This window comes from Ixodes scapularis, unplaced genomic scaffold (genome assembly GCF_016920785.2).
Source record: "Ixodes scapularis isolate PalLabHiFi unplaced genomic scaffold, ASM1692078v2 PGA_scaffold8__174_contigs__length_109621045, whole genome shotgun sequence".
NCBI classification, from domain to species: domain Eukaryota; kingdom Metazoa; phylum Arthropoda; class Arachnida; order Ixodida; family Ixodidae; genus Ixodes; species Ixodes scapularis.
This window is the reverse complement of record NW_024609883.1, coordinates 106,418,756-106,431,635: the sequence shown is the minus strand read 5'-3', so window position 1 is coordinate 106,431,635 and position 12,880 is coordinate 106,418,756. Positions and strand designations below refer to the sequence as shown.

General features: G+C 46.4%; 1 protein-coding gene across 2 annotated transcripts in view; it reads left to right on the top strand.

The window, feature by feature from the left end:
- Positions 1-8,484: 8,484 nt before the first annotated feature.
- Positions 8,485-12,880, top strand: part of LOC8032586 (voltage-dependent calcium channel subunit alpha-2/delta-3) — a 131,359-nt gene continuing 126,963 nt past the window's right edge. Inside the window, exon 1 of one of the 2 annotated variants that reach the window (XM_029979336.4) lies at positions 8,485-8,871. In XM_029979336.4, the coding sequence (XP_029835196.2) occupies positions 8,762-8,871 (110 nt within the window). In that variant the 5' untranslated portion in view covers positions 8,485-8,761. The remainder of the gene's footprint in view (positions 8,872-12,880) is intronic. The other variant, XM_040499914.2, reaches the window with a different exon arrangement.

Genomic DNA, 12,880 nt, shown 5'->3' with positions numbered 1-12,880 from the left:
GACGACATTCAATTCCATCGCTATACCGAACAGCAGAAACCTGAATTCATCCGGTAAGACAACTTTCGTTGGCGGAGAGTACACTTGTACCCTTCGCCCACTTCAACCTGGATGCCCGGTTCTTTTTTGCTTCTTATTGACTTTTAAGCTGGTCTAGCGGTACTTAGTCCAGCAGCCCGCAGACAACGAAACCTTTAAATCGCGATGGCCCACAATCGAGGGTTCTTGCGGCTGGTCTGAAAGATGTTCCGGTCGACCAGGTGGGACATCGATCTGTGTCGTCCCGGTGTGTGCTGAGGGAAGTCACCTCCTCTGAACCCGACAGGTGCTACTCTGAATTGCTCAGAAAGCTGGTGCTGCTTCAGCCCAGACTGTGGCGGCGAATAATAGCGTTTTCTAAAAATTCTTGGCCAAGTTTCGTGCACCTTGCTTTTTATGAATGCTTGCAAAATATGCGTATTTCAAGAAGAAATCACTAGGAAACCATGTACGTCTAATATTCTTTTTTTGGAGAACTCAGCTTTTTGGAGAACTGAAAAGGGCCACAACATGAAGCAGAAAATGGAAAAGGCAATTAGAAAACAAAATAAAACCCACTGATGATGCTGCATTCAACCCCTTAAGCATTGTACGGCGTAACGTATCAACAAAAACGTATATTACTGAGTGTTCGTTTGACGTAAATGAAAAGTTCTGAACGAAAAAAAAAGAGCTTTTGGTCGTTATTGCACGTATGCTTGGAACATATCTAAAGACAGTTCACCAATGGGACCGTGATGCAAGGAACAAACACTCCTCAGGCGGTTCCTGCGAACTGTATTTTGTATTTCGTATTAGCTATGGGACACCGCGGCTGAAAGGCAGACGAGCAATTACAACGGGAGAACTCAATTCCTAGATTCCATTGGAGAGAATGATAGAGACCCTCTTTCCTTAACCGCTTTAAGAACCCTAAAACAGAAGTTCACAATGAAGCATCACGTAATCAAGCATTGCCTTATAGACATCCTTCGTAATTACTTCGTGAATCTGGTGAAGGGGAGCAACACCCCGAGCAAATAGGGAGAACAAAATTTTGTTTATTAGATAGACATAAAGTTAACTCAGCTGACCACAAACGGAGAAACATATACCGTGCATGACACTCCATCCACAATGCTTTTCTCTTAGTTCGACGGAGACTATTGTGAACAATCAAAAGAGGTCGCTTTTGCCAGATAATATCAACAAACCTCTTTGTCCCATGCAGCTGAAGTAGCTGCGAGTGTGAGAGTTGTACGTAGTGACGTTTTTAACCAATATTTTACGGCGTTCAAATGTTTCCCTAAGTAATCTCTAAAATTAATATTCCCCCTTTTTGGTATATGAATATTGCGCATCATTACAAAGTCGGAAACTGTTCGTGAGAATAAAAAATAAACAAACGAATAAATAAATCACATGTTCCACAAACGCAAAAAAAGTAGTTTGACCTTTTTTTTAAGTATTATGCGTGGAAATGAACGAGACCGATTAATCGATTAACTTATGATTTAAAGGGTGGCGATTAATTTGGCTAAACATTTTATTCGAATCCCAGCCCTAATATAAAGAACCCGTCTTTCCCCATGGAACGAAAGGGTAGCAGACGTGTACGGCAGCACTTCAAACGCAGTACTAGCAGTACGCAACTTCTGGTTTTATTTTTCTTGGGTCGGTCCCAAGGCGAGCGTGCTGCGGATCCATCTGAGATGCAGACGGCAGGAGCCGTCTGCAACCGTGAGCTCGATTTTTCCTTCAACGATTTTTGTTTCACGGGGCCCAGTAGGAAAGACAGACGTTCCCCGAAGAAACAACACGCTACATTATTCATGGAGAAGGGTACGTGTCTCGTTTTTATTATTTTTTTTTTTTAGAGTTATTTGTTGTCCTTGTTTTTGTGTTTTAACTATAAAATTTTTTTTTTATTTCGTTGTTGCGGATCGGGGCTTGCGCTTTGCATCTCGAAGTGCTTCAATATCTGATTCGTAGTCGCGGATTCTTCGAGACAAATAGTCGTCTCTCCCCGGCGAGAGACATCATCCACGCTGGGCCGACGCTTTTTGAGAAATCAAAGAACGCTCTTTCACCATTCCTCCCCCCGAAACGCCGCTGCCTCTGGAAGAAGGAAAACACAGATACCGATTCAAAGACAAACGGCGAAACGATATCGACGAGACGGAGTGTTTCGGTTTGGAAAGGTATCTATACTCTACTCGACTGTAAGCACACATAGTATTTTTATTTGGGTTTCCTTTTTTCTGATTTGCCTTTTTGGGGTTCTCTCGTAACTTTTGAAATTGATCGTAACCGAGCCTAGCTGGGCGCTTTTTTTTCCCCCCTTGTTTCTACCATTTACTCGGGACTCTCAAATAAAACTTTGTCTTCGGTAAGAGAGTAGGTGGATTGATTGCTGTCTGCGCTGCTTGTGAGGCAATATACGTGTGAGGATGGGCAGGCGTTTATTCTAAGATCCGTGCTTACGAAAGTATACACGCGTGATCAGTGTTGTAGGCGTTACCGAAAAAAGTAACCGAATATGCTACTCATTACTTGTAATATAAAAATAAAAAAAAAACGCGTTGCTGACGCATGTTACCTTGAAATAAAATGAACGCGTTACCGTTACCGATGAGTAACGCACGTTACTTTAGGTTACTGTATATTTGTAAACTGCCGCTAACGGCGTTTTTCTTCTTTTTTTTTTTTTGTCGGCGCCAAATTTATTATTTTTTTTTTTTTTTTTGGCATTGGGACAACGAGCGTAAGTGTTAAAATTTTTTTCCAAAATAAGCCTTTTTTTTTTTTTTTTTTTTTTTGCGCCGGGAAAAGACGTGCAAACATTTTGAAGGTATGTGGGGTCGGCGCAATAATGAATGACTCGGCGCCTATGCTTCGTTTCAGCTTAAATCCCGGCGCAGCCGACGCCGACGTTACGAATAACGGCGTTACCGGTAAAGCCGTCATTCGTAACGCGCGTTACCGCCAACACTCCGCATAATATATCGCATCTTTTCACGCATGCTACGATTTCAATGGAGGTTGAGGTACTTCTAATTATATGCAATAATGACTGAGCATTGACTTTGAACAAAGCGTGAAGTTTGGCTTCTCGATGGAATAACTTAAATAAAAAACAGCGTACAAAAAAAAAAAAAAAAAAAAAAAAGGAGTAGATTTTTGCATTGTTTATTACCGGGGGCGAAAAATGCCGAGTCACTTAGTTATGGCCGCATGCGTAGCGTCTCATATACCGCACAGCAGAGCAACAGCGCATGCTCAGACGGCATTCCACAGCCCAGCAGACAAAGACGGCAACGCGCGGAAGGCGATTTTCGCGGTGGTCTACTCCATACTAGAAGAAGGAACACAGCGCTGACTGACAGCTGACGTTGCCAGTCAGCGCTGCGTTTGTGTGCGCACGTCAAGAGGTGCGGCCGTAGAGTCAACTCCTTCTAGACACTATAAAGCCTGAGGGCCCGCTCCATGACGGCACTGTAGCTGGGCCAACGAGCGGACGAGCTACAGTCGGCTGGGCGCTGCTGCTCCACCCCTATTAGCCATCTCCTCCCCCCATCTTCATTCACAAGGCTTAGTAGCGGTTCCGACGCGCTTGAGTTTGGCTCGGAAATATTGTACCGGGATCACGTCGTCACGCGGGGGTAAGTGTCGCTGTCGTCAGTTATCCGTGCGTGACGACGACGTAATTAATCCAATGAGAGTCTTTTAAGATTAGCCTGATCATATAACGACTCTAACTTCTGCAGCTCGTGATAAATATTAGAGACTACACCCGTTTTACGATTATTTCACTTGATCTCATTCGAAAAATCAAACCGCTGCTCTGCAAGCACGAATATTTTTGATATTAAACGTATTTTTCTTAAGTCCACGCTTACCACGTTACTAGAAAATACGTAAAACAGTATTTTTTTGCCAAGCGTCTTCCAGGTTGTTTACTGAGAGATAAAATAAAAGTAACAGCACGCTCTCGACCTCCCACCACAGGTTGGACGGGCTACTTTTGTATAAAAAAAAAATACGGAAATAAGTGACGCCTCATTAAAGTCTATTGTTTTATTAATAAAGGTAGTTTTATTAGAGGGAAACGGGCAAATGCGACACAAAAGGCGACTGACTGACTACGTGCCAGACATCATCTAATAAATAAACGTGACAAAATGTATTGTTCGTCTCATGAGACAAACTCCTTTTTGCCTCCGTTTCAGGTTTTAGTATGTAGCCCTACAGAGATGTCGTGATTGCTTCGCACTTTATTTAAAAAAAAAAAAAAAAACTTTTTATTTTTATTTTAGAGAGTTGTTTTTTGGCTAGAGCAGACCTTGCATCCTGCCTAAGGCATCATTTCTCTAGTTGCAGGCATTGTTGAGAAAAATGTCTGTCGGCTCCCTTGCACAAGCGTCCAACTCGTCGTACTCTCGCAGCGTAGCTAGTGTCAGGTCCCTGACAACTTTTCGTTGACAGCGTAACCGCAACGACTGAGCGATGTGCTGGGGCGACATTAGCTTTTTCACAACAGCTTCAGCGTGCATTACCACTCTGATGACCAGTTGTGTGGAGAGGTGCAGTCCCCCTCCATTTAAAGCATCTGTCAGAAGATGAACCACTGTGTGCTTCATGAGGAAGTGTCTTTTCCAAAACGAAATGTTATTTGCGGTATTTGTGCTTGAATGTTTTTACAGTAAGAATAAGAGGCGAAGTATCCAGCTACGTATGTCAGAATAGGAAGGAGTCTTGGGCGAGAGCACTGCTAAATTATAGTCGGTGACGTCAAACACAACAGCTAGAACACAAATCAAAATGCTCTGCGCACGTTACTTGCACGTTAAAACCGACAAAACATTTCAAAACATTTAGGAAGTGGTAACCCGCTCTAAAAATAACTATATGCCTCCTTGAGAATGCAAATAAATAGCGGAGCTGTTTATTATGCTGTCGCCCTTCTGGGCTCTTTGCCAGTTCGGAAGTACAACAGTGCGAGGATAAAACAAACATCTGCCGAACCTTCGAAGAGCTCGCAACTCGAACAACTTTATTTCCGGAATTGCCTTAATCCATTGAATACGCGGTTGCTCCTCGGTTGGAAAGGAAAACATATGAACCTTTAATTCTCCGGCATAATTTTCCCAACAGCTCGGGACACAACGCACATAAAACATTGATCCTCACATTCGCACACACGAAAACACTTGAGACTCTGGTCGCCAACGGACGCAGTCAACACACAGACGTGTTGACTCCGCACTTCCAATGGTGTTCTTCGTTGCCCGATTGCGCACCTAATGTCTGTTTGTTTCTTTTTTACTTGAAAATTGCTTGCCGTCCATAAAATCGCGTCGTTATGTCGCGTTTTTTTAGAATTAGATTTAGTCGGTACAAGTACAACCATAGCCTCCTCTACACTCACAAAGCCAGGCAGTTCGACGACGGAGCCATAGAGTGCCCGGTCGCAGATTTGGAGCGCGAAGGTCTGGTAGCACAGAGCATCAAAAAGCCATTTCTCGGGGAACCTGGACGTCAGCGCACAGCTTTTGCATCGGCGAGGACCCGAAACACACTTGTTCCCCCGGGAGAAGTGTGTTTCGGCGTCTCACCGCAGGGGGGCGCCAATCACGTGGCTCTCCTGTCATCCGTTGTCTGCCGCTCCACCTTTTCTATTTCGGCGGCCGCTTCTCGCGGCGATCTCTCAGGCTTTGTCAGTATCACCGTGATTAGTATATAGAAGGCTATGGTGCAACGTATAACAATTCCATCTTCGACGCTCAGACTGAACACAACGAAAATGACTGAACATTACGAAAAACAAAGAAGTGTTCCGCCGGTACATTTGAAGTGCATCGCTTCAAAATACCTCACTCATGATATACCTGTAATAAAGTTTTTCAGACAGGCAGTCAGCATCGCTACAGATGCTCGGCAATGCAAATACCTTATGCTAGCTCTCCTCACCTGGCCTAGAACCAATAACGTAGCTCACGCAACACAACGAAGCGCAAAGGCTTTAGTTTCTAGAAGGTGCTCGACAAGCTGGTGTAAGCAGTGGACATGCTGGGGGTGATTCATCGGGTCCATTGCTTTAAATGCGATGGCACTTCTTTCGGCAAGACTCACGTATAAGAGGATAGAAGATTGGTGGAGAAGGTCTAGAGTAGAGTGACACCGCACAAAATATTGGTGGGGTAGATGATTTGAGCGAGTGACGGAATTTATAGAGAAACTTAAAAAGGAGAGGTTTGAACGTTTCTACGCTAGGGGGCGGAAGCTACCGCCCGATACAAAGGGCACTGCCAACATCATCCATCCACTCATTCGTGCTATGAGAAAAGACATACGCTTGCTGCAGGTTTCTAGTCGTCTTCCCCTCCCACGCGGATCCCACTCCCGAGAACTGGGAAGCCGCACTGCTCAGCTCATCTGTTGCCGACCAGCTAAAGTTGTTCGGGCGGGCGAGGCTGACAGCCGACAGCGCTGGGGCCCTGGACTAAGGGACCCATATAAGGGACAAAGAGACCCATATACAGGCGTAATAAAGTTTATTTCTCCTCCTCCTCCTCCTAGTCGCTTTCCTACTAGCTCTCAAGAAAAAGGAGCGGGCTTACGATGAAGACCCGCGCGCGTGATGACGGCCGACCCAGGACGAGAGGAAGCAGCATTTGGCGACAGGTAAATCAAGGTGGGGCTCACTCTGCTACTGCCAGGGGCTGAGAGAGGGATCCAGGTTCCTCTCAATTGAATCGGACGAATAGGGCCCTCATAGAAAGTCTGCAGTGTAACATCGCAATAAATACCCGTTTTCTTGTGTGTGTGTGTATATATGTTTTTTTTTTGTTTTTTTTTCTTCTCATCTTTCCCGTTTTCTGTTTACTTGCCGTTTCGCGCAGGAGTAAATTTCGTGTTCAGTTGCCAGTCAGCGATGTGATAGTGTTCTCCTTCCGAGCTTGTCCATCGTTGTTCTTTTTTTTTCGAGCTGTTTATTTTATTTAAACGATGGCCTTTTAGTTCCATAATTGGAAATGTGAGAAATATAAAAAAAAAAAAAAAATATGGGAAACAAAAACCGAGAATGCTTATTTTTTAAATTTTATATTAAAACGTTGCTCGTTTTTTCATAGCTGTAGCGGAATATGTAAATTAGTGTTTTATAATATGTCTAAATACAAGGGATCTTGAGTACAGCGTAACCCGTAAACTATTATCAGCGTTTATCGAGCGCAAAAACAAACGATGCTTAAACGAACGCTAAGTGTTCGCCACCGTGTTCACATATTCGTAAGCTTCATCGGCCGTCATCTTCACAATGCAAAATTCCCCAAAAAAGCAGCTTTTGAACAAAATAACAGCGAGCTCTAAAACTTTGGCACCCGGTTAGAACCGCTAGCGCTACATCTGCGCGGGATTTGAGCATTCGGCAATATGTAGTCCGTTTTTGCGGCAAAAAAAAAAAAAAAAAAAAAAAAGGAAAAGATGAATACAATTTTTTATATACCCTGTAGATGGATAGAAACGGACGTGATGATTCAATGCTTTATGATTACCACTCAATGCTATTGGCGACGTGCACCATCGAAAGCGTCACCGTGGTCGGCCTGCCACGATTGGCCGAATGCTGACTATGACGTCAGCAAAGCCGCGTAATGACGTCACGAGAGAGTACCATAGGAGAGCGCCACCAAAACGTCTCGCAGCTGCTAATAGTGTCCAGTGCTTCAAACAGCTGCTCAAAGTTATCCGACGCGCGGTTCAAGAACCCCGCGTTGAAACACGGAGAAAGCTCCGCCCCTAGATGGCGCCATCTATCCGCGCCTTAGAAAACGCTCGTAGCGCTTGAGCGAGTACCACGTGACCTTTTTTATCCAATCGCCTTCCCGGATTTCAACTGTCCCCTCCTTCCCCCCACCAATCAGGCCCATCCTAGGTGGCGCGCGCGTCCGTTCATGTTCGGCGTGTTCCTAGGACCATCTCGTGCCGCGCGCTCATCACGTTTTCTGGGCAACCAATGACGTCACTTCCCGACTGAAAGCGCGGATGAAAAGAGCAATTTTTGGTCGAGGTTCCCGCAAGCGTTTTCCTCCGGTGTCGCACAATCGAACGCACATTTTATCTCCCCCTCGCCGCGTCTCGGGTGCGAGGGTATGGGCCTGAGAGCCTAGGTTTGAAAGAAGAAGCAACTTAAACCGTGGAAGGCATTTGCAATTTAATGGCGGACAGCTCTCGCGCACCTTAATGTCAAGTGCGCGTGCGTTGCGTTGTCGCGGAGCGAGGAGGAAAGTGGGGAGGGATGTGGAGACGCTTGCAAACGATCAAATGCTTTCGCGATTCTCCCTCGCAGCTCGCGTTGCAAACGTGGCCCTTAAACCACGTGACACGGAGGGAGCAGTTGGAAAAACTCTATAATCCAGGCACAGTAGTTCGGGCCGCGGGCGCGGACTCCCGTCTGTTCGGAAAACATCGTTTTTTTTTGTTTTTTTTTTCGTCGCTCGCTTTTGTGGTACGGTGCGTCGGCGCCGACGGGCGATACGGTCGCGGCGTTCTCAGGCAAGCCTTTCGGCGGCGGCGCGTTCGGCCAGGGCTCCCCCCCGAAACCCGGATTGCGACTTTCTGAGCGGCGCTCGCGGAAGAATGCTTCGGTCTCGAGCTGCCCGGAAGCTCGTCGTGGACGACGCGTGATGCGGGGCTCGACTCGGGCCTCCTGGAGCCCCACGCTTCCCATGTGATCCGCTCCATGGGGAATCCGCAGGCGTCGCCGGTCGCGCTCTGCCTGGCGTGCGGCGTGCTCCTGGCCTTGCCCCTCGCCGGCTCGGACAGCAACGGAACCGAGGCGATCGCCAACGAGTGAGTCGCTTCTTGCATCCTTCCGCGCTCGCTTTATTTGCGTCCCGGGTTCTGCGTGTTTGATCGGTTTTGCGCGCGTTCCGTTTCCCCAAAAACGTCGTTCCGCAGAGCTGGGCTGTGCTTTTAGATTCTTTTTGTTTGTTTTTTCAGCTGGGGACGGCGGCGGGGTGGAGGGTTTCGCGTCTGCAACCGCGATCGACGATGAGGGGCAGGGCGAAAGGCAGGTGTCCACCGCGCACGCGCGGGCGGTAGGCGCGCATGCGCAGAAGGTTCGTTTCTCGACGGAACCTCGGGTTCTGGGCGCCTCGCTCGGGCTCTCGCGGAATGTGTTTCTGCTCCGCTTTTATGTTTTTTTTGTTTTCGTTTTAAGGTTTTGTTTGATGCGGAAGCGTGTTCCAGGTCCTTCTCCCCATGTCCAGTACGTGGCTTCTGTACGGAGTCGAAACCATGTACTGTTCAAAATTTTCTGGAAAAAACAACGACAATAAAAGCGGTGAATATTTGGAAGATTTGGTGGATTGGTTAGGCTTAAGAAAAGCCGGCTACAGGTTCGATTACTTACTACGTCATTTCGTCGATTTGTCTTTCCACTGAAGAAATAATGAAGCGGGAAGGCGTTAGTGCTGCGCAAATAGCCTTGGTCGGGACTCGCGATCATTATGCAATTTTAGCCGCGTCATGAAAAGGTTTTCTTTATTTGTTTTTTTTTCTCGAAGCTATCTCGGCGAAATTTGTGCACTTAGCCGTCGAAGTATCAGCACCCACTGACGCAAAGAACGGTCCACACACCGTCAGCGCATCTGTGCAGGTGTCGCGTCAACGCGGCGGAACAAAAACAAATAAACACAAAATTATAAAGTCAGTCTAAGAAAGGCAACGACGAGCGAAAACCATTCACGCATCAAAAAGAAAACAAATGTGCCGAGCGAAAGCACGAGCCATTGCTTGCAGATGTTACGCAGCAAGCTTAAGATCGGTGCAACGAAGAAGCTGACGAAAAAAAAGCAACGATAAGAAAATACAGCGACCGCTCGAGACCAGGAGCAGCCCGGGCTCTGCCCCTGCGAAGGCCACTTCGCCGTTGTGTCGCAGCGTGTAGTGGCGAAGCCATCCGCCGTTTTGGAAGGGGCGTCGCGTGATGCGCCTTTGGCGGCTTCATTGTTTGAGCACGCGGTGTTTTTAGACACGGCGGCAGATCCCGGGCCGCACCGGGCTCGTGACGTCATTGGGGCTTTTCCCGTGCGCCTCCTGACTCGATAGCGTGAGGCCAATTTTTGCGAGTTTTTTTTTTCGTTGCTCGGGGGCTATTTGGGCTGGTGTCCTTGATATCGGCACCACGTGGCTTCAGGAACCGAGATGAGTTGTTACGAGACGCCATTACTAACGCCGCTAAAATAATGTTTTTACGTGTATGTTCATTTATTGGCGCCCACCAACAGCACATCCCTGTAATACATAAAAAAACAGACGAAAAAACAAACAAAAAAACTTGGATACACACAGAACTTTCTGACACCATTCATACATAAATACCGAACAAAGTAAGAAAAAAAATCATTCCCATATCCTACTATAGCTCTGACATTGCCAAGTTTTTTGTCATTTTTTTAATATAGTTTAACGGCATAAACATGTCAAATCAAGGTGACGAAAAAGCATTAAAAGAGGCTTCCATTCGGTTGACAGGCGAGAGACGGAAGCACCCAGCAACATAACTCAGTTCTATTGAGTTCAAAAAATAAGGGGACAAACAAAAGCTCACGGAGGGTAATAAACTTCAACACGACACTTGACCATTTAAGGGTCCGTGCAGAAAATAACAAATCATGAGATCTCTTTCCCGTGAAAGTGTGTCCAAATCCATTTTACTTTGCATCGGTTTACGAATCGGCCCATTTTTATGCTGCCATGAGCGTGAGTTGCCCGCTATTTTGATGTAAATATTAGTGCGACACTTTGTGGGCTCTAGAAACAAAACAAAATTGCCAGGTTTTCAAGTTAAGCTGAAAGAATACAACGGCGATATACGTCGTGTTACGATTGACTCTCGTTTATCAGTGTATAGGCATTGAATGAACCTTGAAGCCGAGCATCCCATGGATGGATGTTGGATGGATGTTAATGGCTATACCCTTTGTAACGGGCGGTAGCTCGCGCCACCTAGCCTAAGTCTAAAAAGACAAAAACGTGATTCCTCCCGCCCTTTTAAGACCACTTTTTCTCACCTAACTATCACCCAAAGTGTGCGGTAGTACAGTGTTGCGCCCGTTACCGAATATAAGTAACGAAACAGCGTTACTAATTAGATCTTAACATTCGTTAGAGTACTGCAAATGTAACGAAGTACCGTTCTCGTTACTTCCCCATCTAACGAACGTTATTGTTGCGTTACATTAGATTCCAATGTTGTTGGGATTCCAGAACAGCTCAGAATAGATACAATCCGCTTCGGTGCATTATAATACGACAGATAAGAAACGCCAAAACGATAAGGAGATTTTCGTATCGGGGCAAAAGATTGTAATGTGATATACAGCTCTTAATTGTAGCGAAAGCCTCATTTGAAAGGCTTGAGTTCGCGCCGTCACTCAAATGCTTTTTAACTTTTTTTTCTTTTTTTTGGGGGGGGGAGGGGGAGGGGGGGGAGGGGGGGGAGGGGAGGGGGGGTGGGGGTTCTGACGTGCAAAGTGTACGTTGCGGGAACTTAGGACTACGTCTGATTATAGTCAGACGTGGTCAGATGGCACATCATGAATGGGCTTTTAACCATACTGAGCGCTCTGGCTAAATCATCTCTAATAGTCTGGTCCAAAAAAAAAAAATCTTCCAGTTTTTTTTACTTGGGTGAAGAAGGAAGACCAGCGAAGCTGTACTATGGCGGAAATGAAGTAATGGCCGGTCACAAGTCGGCAAGCCATTGTGGAAAGGATGGAAAGGTTACCGCCATGTATGAGTGACGGCGGCACCCAGACAATTGGTAATCCGGTTGTCTGGTTGCCGCCATCGCTCATAAATGGCGGTAGCTGTCCAGAGTTTAGTGTCATCATTTGTTTGCTGACGGACACGATCCTGGGGAAACTAGCCCTTAACAGCTCCGCTGTAAAAAAAAAAAAAAAAAAAAAAAAAAAAAACATTTGGAAAGAACAAGCGAGTGGTAGAATGTTCTAATTGTCATCTTTGTGCTCCGTTCACTCTTAAAGGGGTACGAGAACGAAATGACGTGACCACGACCTTTCTACCCCTTGCTTCAAAATCGGCCAGCGAGAAGTGCAATGGGTATCGCGCTCGCGTGACGTCAAAGGGCCTTGCACGGCCGAGGCTACTGTAGTTGCTAGCGTTGCCGCTTGCTTGAGTCAACGCGTGACAGTCTCGCCAAGTAGTAACATCCGAGGACTGTACGCCCTATGGACTATACATAGTTCGCCCGTAACATCATTCGCGGCCGTGCCCGTATTGTATGTGCCACGAGCATTAGGTTCACCGCGTTAGTTTTACACCGCAGAAGTAGTAGCTCGAGGAAACCAGTAAGTAGAAATAACCGCCATTACCCAGCAATGGCGACGCATGCAAGCTATGTATCTAAGGCAGTGGTTCTCAAGCATTGATGTTTCGCGGACCCCCTGTGGATCGGAGGAGATGATGGAGGACCCCGTTCGTGGTGAGGGGAAGGAAAAGGTATAGATTAACTATTATAATAATTTAATGAATGGATATAACTAAGGGCTTGTGTGAAGTAGACGTATCTCATTGACATATACACGAGAAAACTCACCCGAAAGTTTGAACTTTTCTTGTCTATCTGAACAAATACAACTATTTACCCTGCCCGGCTTGACTGATGAGGCAGGGCTTCGCGGACCCCAAATGGTCCGCGGACTCCCATTTGATATCCACTGATCTAAGGTATTATTCATAAAGCCCTTTCATGTTTTAAAAGTAGCGCAAGGTGCGTCGATGCAGGAGGAACGTACAACCTGCAGCCCTTGGGAAGATCATGGCGGCACAGCGC